Source organism: Musa acuminata, chromosome BXJ3-2, assembly GCF_036884655.1.
Source record: "Musa acuminata AAA Group cultivar baxijiao chromosome BXJ3-2, Cavendish_Baxijiao_AAA, whole genome shotgun sequence".
NCBI lineage: Eukaryota > Viridiplantae > Streptophyta > Magnoliopsida > Zingiberales > Musaceae > Musa > Musa acuminata.
Window position 1 is genome coordinate 23592216 of NC_088350.1, and position 10832 is coordinate 23603047.

Genomic DNA, 10832 nt, shown 5'->3' on the forward strand with positions numbered 1-10832 from the left:
ATATGTTCCCGTGGAATACACTTAGTTTGTTGTCCCTTAATGCAATCAACTCAGTCGAAGTGGAGTCATAGTAGCGTATGTCACATCAATGAGAATGGATTATGATGATGATTCTGTTCTTATTTCTGAAATCTGAAATTAGATGAAATGAAATAATCGATTCTGTCAAACTTACCACTGACCGAGTACAAGTGTTGGCAAACAGTAGTGGCTTGCTGCTAAACTCTCTTGGTGCTGAGACCAAGTAGTGAATCCGTCATCTGGTTTGCTGCTTGTCTGCCAATTGTTCCTGGAATGAATGCATCGAGTGTTCTTTATCAATACATATTCCTATTCAACAAGGTTAACAACTTTTGTGTCAGCCTTCATTCACCATTGCAGTAGGTTCTAAGCATAAAGGAACAAAGATTACTCCAAGTGTGGGAATAATCTCTACTTTACGCCAGCTTAAGACCCCCAAGGCTTTAAATACATCCTCTTCATGTTCGAGTGTCCCAACTTTGGAACCTTTTTACTCTGCTTGACATCAGCTGTTGCAGAAACCGAGATCTCACGAGCTAAGGAATAAAAAGCAAACAGGGAGACAGAGGAGTGATAGTGTCATTTCGTCGAACGACAAAATCCCATCTACTCTCCACCATCTTATAAACTCTTTTCTTCCATGATTCCATCTCTCCTGTCTTCCTCCGTTTGTAGTGTGGGAGCGGACCTTGAACAAAGGCAATGACGCACGGTTAGGGAGAAAGAAAGAGAAGGCAAAATGCAGCAGCCAATTGGCCTTCTCTTGTTTTCCTTCTTCTTCTTCTTCTTCTCCGTGCTGCTCTCCTGCGCTGCCATTTCCAGTGCAGCTGGCGCTACTGCAGACGATGAGATCTCCGCCCTGCTTGCCATCAAGTCGGGCCTGGTTGATCCATTGGATGCTCTCCGTGACTGGAGATCTCCCGCGGATCCTCGAGACTCCATGCACTGCAACTGGACCGGCGTCGGATGCAACTCATTCGGCTCCGTCGAGAAGCTTGACCTCTCGCATATGAACCTCAGCGGGTTGATCGCTGACGACGTCCAGCGCCTCCGCAACCTCACCACCCTCAACCTCTGCTGCAATGCCTTCTCCTCCTCGTTCCCGAAATCGCTTTCCGGCCTCTCGTTGCTCGGGGAACTTGATGTCAGCGCGAACGCCTTCGTCGGCCAATTCCCGACCGGCCTGGGCTCCTCCCCGGCGTTGACGATCGTAAATGCATCAGGCAACAACTTCGTCGGTCCGCTGCCGGAAGATCTATCCAATGCCACGTCTCTTGAGATCATAGACCTCCGGGGGAGCTTCTTCCAGGGATCGATTCCAACGTCCTACGGGAGCCTCCGTAAGCTCAAGTTCCTGGGACTTTCCGGCAACAACCTCACCGGAAAGATTCCGGTGGAGCTCAGTGAGCTTACATCATTGGAGAAGCTCATAATTGGATACAACGAGCTCGAGGGGAGCATTCCGGCCGAGTTCGGGAACCTCTTCAATCTTCGGTACCTCGACCTGGCCGTCGGGAATCTCGACGGCGCGATCCCGCCGGAACTGGGGAAGCTGCAGCAGCTGACCACTCTGTACTTGTACAAGAACGACTTGGAAGGCGAGATCCCGAAGGAGTTCGGAAACCTGTCGGCCTTGGTGATGCTTGATGTCTCGGACAACCAGATTTCCGGCTCGATACCGCCGGAATTGGCCCAGCTGAAGAATCTACGGCTCCTGAACCTTATGTGCAACAGGCTCAAGGGTCCGGTGCCGCCCGGCTTTGGGGACTTGCGGCGGCTGGAGGTGCTCGAGCTCTGGAACAACTCGCTTACAGGTCCCCTGCCAGCAAATCTTGGACGCAGCTCGTCGTTGCAGTGGCTCGACGCGTCCTCGAATTCGCTGTCGGGCGAGATCCCGAGCAGCCTATGCGATGGCCTCAACCTCACTAAGCTCATTCTCTTCAACAACGCCTTCTCCGGGCCGATCCCAGTCGGCTTGTCGACGTGCTTCTCGTTGGTCCGCGTGAGAATGCAGAACAACAGGCTCAATGGCACCATACCGGGCGGGCTCGGGAAGCTGCCGAAGCTCCAGAGATTGGAGTTAGCGGGCAACGATCTCGAAGGCGAAATTCCAGGCGACATCTCCATGTCAACGTCGCTCTCCTTCGTCGATCTCTCGCACAACCACCTCCAATTGTCTATCCCTTCCAACATCTTCTCCATCCCCACGTTGCAGAGCTTCATGGCGTCCGATAACCTGCTCGTCGGAGGAATCCCAGACCAGTTTCAGGACTGCCCGACGCTGGCCGCGCTCGACTTGTCGAACAACCGCCTCACCGGAGGCATCCCAGCGAGCCTCGCCTCGTGCCAGAGGATCGTCAGCTTGGACTTACATGGCAACAGGATGACCGGGCAGATCCCCGTTGCAATCGCGATGATGCCGGCGCTCGCAATCCTTGACCTGTCGAACAATCTCCTGACGGGCTCTATTCCGGAGAACTTCGGAAGCTCGCCGGCTCTCGAAACCTTGAATTTGTCCTACAACAATCTCTCCGGACCTGTCCCGAGTAATGGGATCCTGAGGACCATCAATCCCGACGAACTCGCCGGCAATTCGGGCCTTTGCGGTGGCGTGCTAGCGCCATGTGGCTCGGATGCCGACGTGGGGTGGCCCGAGAGACGAAAGAGTGCTCATCTGACGCACATTGTTGCGGGGTGGATGACGGGGATCTCTGCAGTCCTCGCCTTCTGTATAGTTCTTTTGGGAGCTCAGCATCTCTACAAGAAGTGGTACGTCAACGGCAGCTGCTGCGGAGGGCGGTTCGACGTAGAGAACGGCGAATGGCCGTGGAGGCTGACCGCATTTCAGCGGCTCAGCTTCGCGAGCAGCGACATACTCGCCTGCGTCAAGGAGGCCAACGTGATCGGCATGGGCGCCACCGGGATCGTCTACAAGGCGGAACTGCAGAGACCGCACGCGGCGGTCGCAGTCAAGAAGCTCTGGCGGACGGGATCGCCCGAGCCCGGAAGCTCGAACCTCAGGGCCGACATTGCCGGAGAAGTAAACGTACTGGGGAAGCTGAGGCACCGCAACATCGTGCGTCTGCTTGGCTACATGCGCAACGACACCGACACCATGATCCTATACGAGTACATGCCGCACGGAAGCCTGTGGGAGGCGCTGCACGGGCCGCAGGCCGGCGGCCGGGTGCTGCCCGACTGGGTGTCGCGGTACAATGTGGCAGTCGGAGTCGCACAGGGCCTCGCGTACCTTCACCATGACTGCCACCCTCCCATCATTCACCGTGACATCAAGTCCAACAACATCTTACTGGACGCCAACCTGGAGGCGAGGATCGCCGACTTCGGACTCGCCAAAATGATGGCGAGGACGAACGAGACGGTGTCGGTGGTCGCCGGATCTTATGGTTACATCGCTCCAGGCATGCTTGCTCTTACTTCACTCTGTTCCGACCTCGTCGAAACATCACACATATCAGTCATCTAAATGCTGTTCTTTCCGTGGCAGAGTATGGCTACACCACCAAGGTGGATCAGAAGAGTGACATCTACAGCTTCGGGGTGGTTCTCATGGAGCTCGTCACAGGGAAGAGGCCGATCGAGCCGGAGTTCGGCGAGAGCCAAGACATCGTCGGGTGGGTTCGCGACAACGTGAGGGGCGACCGCGGAGTCGAGGCAGTGCTCGATCCGAGCGTCGGAGGCCAATGCAAGCATGTGCAGGAGGAGATGGTTTTAGTGCTCCGGATCGCAGTGCTGTGCACGGCGAAGCTTCCCAAGGACCGGCCGTCGACGAGGGACGTGCTCACCATGCTCGGCGAGGCGAAGCCCCGGAGAAAAAGCAGCAGCAGCAGTAGCAGTAGCGCAGGTGTAGGAAGCACCGTAGTGGACAAGGATAAGCCTATCTTCAGTACATCACCGCATTCCGGTTACCTCTAGCCATCAGCACGTAGTGCTTTTCTTGCTCATCCTGTAGATTAATGTGATTGTGAGCTTGTATCAGACGTCTGTAAACAAGGTGTTCGACATAATGAGTTCCATCAGAAGGCATCAAGGAATCGGTGTCTCAGATTCTACAGCTATAGGATTGTGCACAACAATTACTGGTTGAAATGATTGCATCTAACACAAAGCTCATCTATCTCGTTTATCGAGGCATCACCAAATTCCAATCTCTTTTCCCTTGAAATTTGATAGATCTTTGACTTTATTACAGGCTCAGCTATAGTATGCATCTTTTCAGCCATTTCTATACATCCTTCACTATTTCTACTTGCATTGAATTGGCCACAACAGATCACGTTCAAGACAGTAGTGGCTTCTCAACATCTTCAACATGCGGCTGCGGGTCATCCTTGACATCGACCGAAGTGAAATCTTCATTGTTCTTTGCCCATAAGACGGCGTAGAGTCCTGCAAACATGAGAACTATTCCTGCCAGGCTGCAAAAGGATTACACTCTACCGTCAATTATTTCTTTGGCACCAACAGGATTGCAAGAAAGATCACTTGCAGAATTGCTAGATGGATCCAACCAAGAATCGCTCATACCTTCCAGCAGTAATCATCTGTCTCAAGAGTACAGCTGAAAGAACAACAGTGCTGACTGTTTGAATGGGGCTAAAGATGGCAACCAGAACTGGACCCTTCTTACTGATACACCATGTCTGGAATGCAACACATACACCCACCAGAACTCCACCCTGCGTGTCATAAGAACAAGAATCCTCAATTACAGTTCTCAAAAAGAATGTTAAAGAGTGTCTCACAGAGAATAGCCCAGTACCAGCAGGACAACTCCCACAATTCTTGCAATGCTTAGGGTGGAAGGACCAACACTGATGTTGCCTTCACTTATGATTTGCCACAGTGCAGTGAGAAGGGAGCCCATCACAGAGGTCACTACAACCAGAGATAAAGGTGCTTGGAATTCAACCATAGTTGCAGCCTGCAAGGAACATACAATTTTGTTCTACTCAACTGAAAGGTAACAGGTCTATCGATCTGTATGATGTAACACAAGTAAGATGATGAAGCTACTTACCTGCAAAACAGTGGTGCAAGATAAGAACACAACCCCTGTCAAGAGATAGAAGCAGCCTAGCATCCAGTCACTGTAGATGGCCTTGTCCAATGTATAGGGCTTGGACAAGATAGCTGATAGATTAGATGTTAAACTAGGTGATTCAGATGGGGTTTGCAAGAAGCACATGGCCATAGCCCCAGTCAAGCACACCAAGGTCCCCATGATCTTGGCTCTGCTGTACCAGCAACATGCGTCGAACTTCTCAAACCTGCAAGGCCACCCAATCCGCTGTAAGAATTCATGCATTGCCTTCAGAATCGTGCATGAGAAAAAAAGGCACTGAAAACTTTACAGAGGATTAGGTACCTGAGGCAGGCTGCAATGATGAAGATGAGGCCAGGAGCCAGGTTAGGCATTGCAGAGGCAATATCTGGAGAAGCTTTCTTGATTCCCACCAATGTCAGAGCTTGGAATATGGTTACCCTGATGAGTTGCAGAAGAATCATCATATGTCAGTAGTTTTGACTCTAACAGACACCAATGCAGAAGCAAGAGCAGAGCTGATGTGAGAAATCGTAAAGGACATGTTTGAACAGTTGAGATTCAAAACTAAGCTTAATATTTACTTCTATTTCTTCTTCTTGCTAATTCCCGATGATGCTAACTAAACTAGATAGGGAAGAACACTTACCCTCCTAAGGAGAGCAGAAAGAAATGGGATAACAGAGTAGCACTCAACTTGCGCGGCCACTTCTTCCTGCAAGCATGCAGCAGCTGATCAATACAGGAGACCACTCTGTGTGAGTTTGGCGTCAAGCACGAAAGGATTGAGACTGCAAGCATACTTCTCGAGAACTACGGCGAAGGGGAGGACGACGACGGCGGTGACCAAGTTTCCGAAGACGACGAGGAACAACGGGTTGACGCCGGCCGCGAAGACGCCAGTCAAGAACACCATATACACTCCATACATGACTTGCGCTCCGAAGTTGCCGGAGACAATGAAGAGCTCCTCCCAAAACCCACCTCTGGATGATTTCAACATCTTTATGATGGGGAAACTCAACGAGCTGGAGAGCTCCTCGTCCTTCTCCTCTTCCCCTTTCTAACACGCACTTCAAGCTTCAACCACCAAACTTCCGGTCTGCAAGTCACTCTGTGCAGATATTGTTCCTTGGGTGCACTACAAGACACCCATGTCTCCACTTTATATAGACTTCCTTACAGTGTTCTGTAGTGCTGTCTACGATGTGTTCTTATTGGTTGTGCGCCTCCATGGAGTCAACCAAAGGGTTCAAGGGAAGCAAAGCATGACCTCCAAAGACGAAGCCTCCCTCGCTCCACTCTACATGGTGGTGATTACGGCGGATAACAGAATATTGCTTTCTTGGTTCCTACCCGTCACCTAATTGAAGGAACGAAGTGGGGCCCGACGGAATCCTTTCACGGAGGCTGAAGCGGGTGAAGCCGCGGGCGGATCGATTGGTGCATGATGTCGGCCATGCGCGCCGCATGCGGGCACGCTTCCTAGGAATTAGCTGAACCCGCCACGCTTGTGGGTCAAGACTCTGTTGAGTGCACATAAATAGATCGCATTGCGCATCTCTTTCATGTCAATTTCATTTACTTGGCTATCAATAGATGGATTTCATAGATCTATAAAGCATGAATTAAGATTATGTAAGTATAAGATATACGTTTTTTGTTTTATTTATTGGTAAGGTAAGTCATTTACAATTCTGAATCATGGAAACAACATAGGTATCTAATTATTGATCTCAACAGCATTCTAAACTCAAACGTCGCTTGTACTCTTTCCCTTGCGTATTGGATGCAAGTTAAGCTACACTAACTGCTTGATAGTGACCCCTAAGTTCAGCTTGGGAGTGCCTCGGAGCTCAACCATGTCCTCGACAAGTGAAGGTTCCTCAAAAGAGCTGCATCTCAACCACACCATATAGGATATGCAACAAAAATTCATAGGTCAGTGATAGAAAAGGACGACCCAAAGCACGAGGCTCCTACAAACAGAGTTTTTGATTCCAATAATGAGGCTTTGCAATTCACAAAGAATAAAAAATATACGTAACGATGATTATTAGAGCACCAGAATCACTCTTTGTGAAGAGTGACAATGTCTCTGTATCCTACAAAAAGCATATGTTACTGGACAATCTCTCTGAACCTTAGGGGAATCCTGATTCAGTTGCAATCAACTCCTATGGAAGCTGATGAAATCCATGTGCAAGAGGATTCAATCTATCAATAAGCACTTAAATACACACTTGTGAAGCAAATTTAGGATCACGATTTGTCCTAAGATAATTGATCCGTTAGCATAGAGGTAGTCGAGCAACAATCTCTAAACCTTAATTCAATAGCATAGAGAAAATAGTTCAAGAAAAATCATTAATATGTTTGAGCACCCATCTTTTCGTGACTACAAATCCAACTTAGAGATCCAAGCTGAAGTGAGATCAGAAACATATTAATGATTTCCAGAATTCATAAAAACCCATTCACTGTCCAAAGAAAAAGAACTCTAGTAAGTTGACAGTAATAATAAATAGATGGAGTCAAACTGTGAGGTAATTCCATTTTGCACAAGAAAGCAACAATGTACAGAGTGCACAAAAATGGAGATTTCCTCCAAACACATCGTAAGAACACAAGCATTTTGCAAGACACCGTACCAGTCACTGGAAACTGAATACATTCTCACTAGAGAGGAAATTTTGTTATAGCTATTCACAAACTCATTCAAATTATGTTATATCTTCCTGTAAATGTTGACTTTGTCACTGGTACTGCTGCCTCCCAGCATTTTATTAGTAATGGTTGCAGCTCCTTGTCCAACAAATTGAGCTGCATGTGGATCTTCTGCAATTTGCAGTGATGAAACAGCCTGTGCGGCCAAAATTTCTGCAGAAATATCTGGTCCTTGACTTGCCTTGTGAAAATGTGGTGATTGAACATCTTCCGTAAATAATTGAGGAGGCAATGGCAATCCAATCCCCCAACTGTTCCACTTCCATGAAGGATTATATGCGTTGGTTCCCAACCCCCATCCATCAATAGAATAATTTGTGAAGCTTTGATAATCCATGGAAATATCAATATTACTTGAATACTCCCAATGGTTATGCTTACTGGTATTGTTTATCATGAAATGACAGGATTCATCGGCATCTTCCCCTCCTAGGACATGAAGAGCGACTGCTTCAGCAATTGAGGCTCCTTCTTCATCCAGCCTTTTCTGTTCTTCTATCTTCTTCTGTTTCTTCTGCTCTAATTCAGATCGTAGAGCAGCAGAAGTTGCAAGTGCTTTCTCTAAGCGCCTCTTTTTCTTCTCAGCCTGCTTCAGACGATCCAGCTCACCCTTGGCCTGCTTCTTTTTTCCTTTCTTCATGGCCGCGCTTACCTGACCACATCTTATTTTCTCCATAACTACTTATACCTCTAATATACTGAATTCAGCTTATCTTCAAATGACTAATATGAGAGGAAATTGATTCTGAAACCAACTCCAGACCTAATAATTCATAAACTTCTCTTCTTGTAAGAAAAATGAAAACTACTTAAGCAGTTAATCCTTTAACCCTACGCCCATTCAGGTCTGAAGGAGTATCTAATTTTGCGAAAAATGCAATCCCAAAAGGATACAACAGGAGAAAGCAGGATAGAGAAATGATTAATTTCTAAGGCATTTCTGATGGCTTTTTTCCTTGACTTCTTGCAGCAGAGATGCTCCCCCATATTAATAACACCAAAATAGCAAAGCACCAACCACAAGTCCTATTGTAAGGATCAAAATACTCGATCACACAGATCTGCATAAAAGCCAAACCATGTGTATGTACATCAGTATCTCGACCCAATTGTTTGCTCCACATGAAAAATATTATATATACATAAGCAGCAGTTATACATGGTAAAAGAATTGCTGTGACATGATGGGTATAAAACTCTCATCAAAATCCTATCGTGAGAGTGCTCTTAATCAATCAGATACAATAAGGAAACAAATCATCTTATTATTAGAGTATTTGCACCCTACAGCGGGTTCTACACCTCTACTCAATGTTACACCAATTACTTTTTTTCTTGATCTCTATACATAATCCACTAGATGTTTTCCAATGATTTGATATCAAATTTCAGGTCTTTAATCCAATCGGAGTTACTACTATATTCATAGTAACTGTGACCAAAAGTCAAACTCATGTGCATATCAACAACTCTGGCTCTGTTGTGTTAACACAAAAATTAAGGAGTTGATTAAAAGTTCAACTTATATGCGCATCATCATGCTCAACAAGTCTAGAAGCCTTATATGGATGATCGAAGAATCCGACATATAGACAAACATGAAAAATGAATACAGATGGTAATGAGAGTCCTTATATGTTTCAATTACTTGATACATATCATGAAGTGTCTGGTAGGTGTCAACATCTGACATGGACACAACATGCATTTTGAAATTGCTGTGTTTCATAGCTCCAACCCCAAAGGGTACAAGAGCAAGACATTTTGTTAACCAAACATACCACATCATATAGCAAGTGCAGTTTAATGAGAATGAAGAAATGACTTAGAAAATTCTGATATCAATCATTACTCTTTAAAAAGAGCAATAACAAGTAGGAGCAAGTATCTTACCAACTAAGTAAACAGTAAGGCCCCCACATCATATAGTGAGTACAGTTTAATGAGAACGAAGTAATAAGAATTCAGATATCAATTGTCACTCTTGAAGCAAAGAAATACTATGCAAGTGCAAGAATCATACCAGCTAAGTATACAGTAAGGTCCCCACAAATTAGCCAACTCAATTAAGTTCTTAAAACAAATTCAGCATCGTAGATATGAGACCTACATACTTCAGATTCATCATATAAAATCTAAGTATCTTCTCTAAAAAAAAAAAAAGATGCAGCAAACATAATGATGCAACACATGTTTATAACAGGACCTGTAATTCCTAAAGATGGTAAGGTATTTCCATCTCATAATTCAGGATCTCAAGTCCTAACTAGCTAACCGTTAATGCTAACTACAGCTACATCATATGTCTTTAATGAATTCCTCTGTCAGAAAATGCAGGCTGTACTGGAATAGAATACAAATTTTTTATAATAATTAACCAAAAGGAGGAAAAAATGCTGCCATCCTTTTTATGTAATAATTCAGGTATACAAAACTAAAGATCCAGTCAAATACTCCCATATTCCCATCGCCAAACTTCCCAAAATCTCCAACTACTGCAGATCTCATACAGCAGATATTACCCATTTTTTTACATACAACTACCAGAATCACCGCCAATCTCTTCGAATTCAGGAGAAAAAGGAGTCCAAAAGAACCCTAATCCTGTCCGAAGTACCATAACGACACTAGATCAATCATACTTGAAATGAACTCCTTTCCTCACAGGATCCAGACCCCTGATTGAACCCCGCAAAATCAGCTCTAATGCTATTTGGACACCCCAAAAGAACTGAAGATATTCCAAATAAAACGAAGATTAGTGCTATACCTGCCGGAATTAAGCAAAAAAGGGAATCAGATTCTTGAAATCGCATGGAGTGATCATTGCTGAGGGAAGAGCTCTCTCCGTGGGAGTTCCGATCCGAAATCGACCTAATTTTCCGAGAGCGATTAGATTAGGAACTAATCACATGCAATAGACGTGACAAGACCATGAGAAAGCGATATGAAGGGCAGTATCGTCATTTCATCCACGACGACTGGCGACGGGAAACGGATTGTGGACCCGATACGGTGT

General features: G+C 46.1%; 3 protein-coding genes across 3 annotated transcripts; 1 reads left to right on the top strand and 2 right to left on the bottom strand.

Annotated features, from left to right (window-relative positions):
• Positions 1-621: 621 nt before the first annotated feature.
• Positions 622-4131, top strand: LOC135630953 (MDIS1-interacting receptor like kinase 1-like). Its single transcript, XM_065138282.1, has 2 exons — positions 622-3443; positions 3530-4131. The coding sequence occupies exons 1-2, from the start codon at positions 761-763 to the stop codon at positions 3955-3957; spliced, it is 3111 nt and encodes a 1036-aa protein (XP_064994354.1). The 5' UTR covers positions 622-760; the 3' UTR covers positions 3958-4131.
• A 51-nt stretch (positions 4132-4182) lies between these two features.
• On the bottom strand, positions 4183-6291 carry LOC135630954 (WAT1-related protein At4g16620-like). The gene is made up of 7 exons (XM_065138283.1): positions 5890-6291; positions 5736-5801; positions 5411-5527; positions 5063-5312; positions 4805-4966; positions 4570-4721; positions 4183-4460 (listed from the first exon to the last, which is right to left on the bottom strand). The coding sequence occupies exons 1-7, from the start codon at positions 6087-6089 to the stop codon at positions 4322-4324; spliced, it is 1086 nt and encodes a 361-aa protein (XP_064994355.1). The 5' UTR covers positions 6090-6291; the 3' UTR covers positions 4183-4321.
• A 1324-nt stretch (positions 6292-7615) lies between these two features.
• On the bottom strand, positions 7616-10743 carry LOC135631116 (uncharacterized). The gene is made up of 2 exons (XM_065138542.1): positions 10584-10743; positions 7616-8874 (listed from the first exon to the last, which is right to left on the bottom strand). The coding sequence occupies exon 2, from the start codon at positions 8487-8489 to the stop codon at positions 7815-7817; it is 675 nt and encodes a 224-aa protein (XP_064994614.1). The 5' UTR covers positions 8490-8874; positions 10584-10743; the 3' UTR covers positions 7616-7814.
• Positions 10744-10832: the final 89 nt, after the last annotated feature.

What these genes read in the sequence shown, in the direction of transcription:
- LOC135630954 (XM_065138283.1), bottom strand. Translation starts at nt 6,089, where the DNA reads ATGTTGAAATCATCCAGAGGTGGGTTTTGGGAGGAGCTCTTCATTGTC. An exon ending in CTTGCACCACTGTTTTGCAG is followed by an intron (nt 4,967 to 5,062) that starts GTAAGTAGCTTC and finishes TGTTCCTTGCAG; the next exon opens with GCTGCAACTATGGTTGAATT. An exon ending in TTGTGGGAGTTGTCCTGCTG is followed by an intron (nt 4,722 to 4,804) that starts GTACTGGGCTAT and finishes TATGACACGCAG; the next exon opens with GGTGGAGTTCTGGTGGGTGT.
- LOC135630953 (XM_065138282.1), top strand. Translation starts at nt 761, where the DNA reads ATGCAGCAGCCAATTGGCCTTCTCTTGTTTTCCTTCTTCTTCTTCTTC. An exon ending in TTATGGTTACATCGCTCCAG is followed by an intron (nt 3,444 to 3,529) that starts GCATGCTTGCTC and finishes TTTCCGTGGCAG; the next exon opens with AGTATGGCTACACCACCAAG.
- LOC135631116 (XM_065138542.1), bottom strand. Translation starts at nt 8,489, where the DNA reads ATGGAGAAAATAAGATGTGGTCAGGTAAGCGCGGCCATGAAGAAAGGA.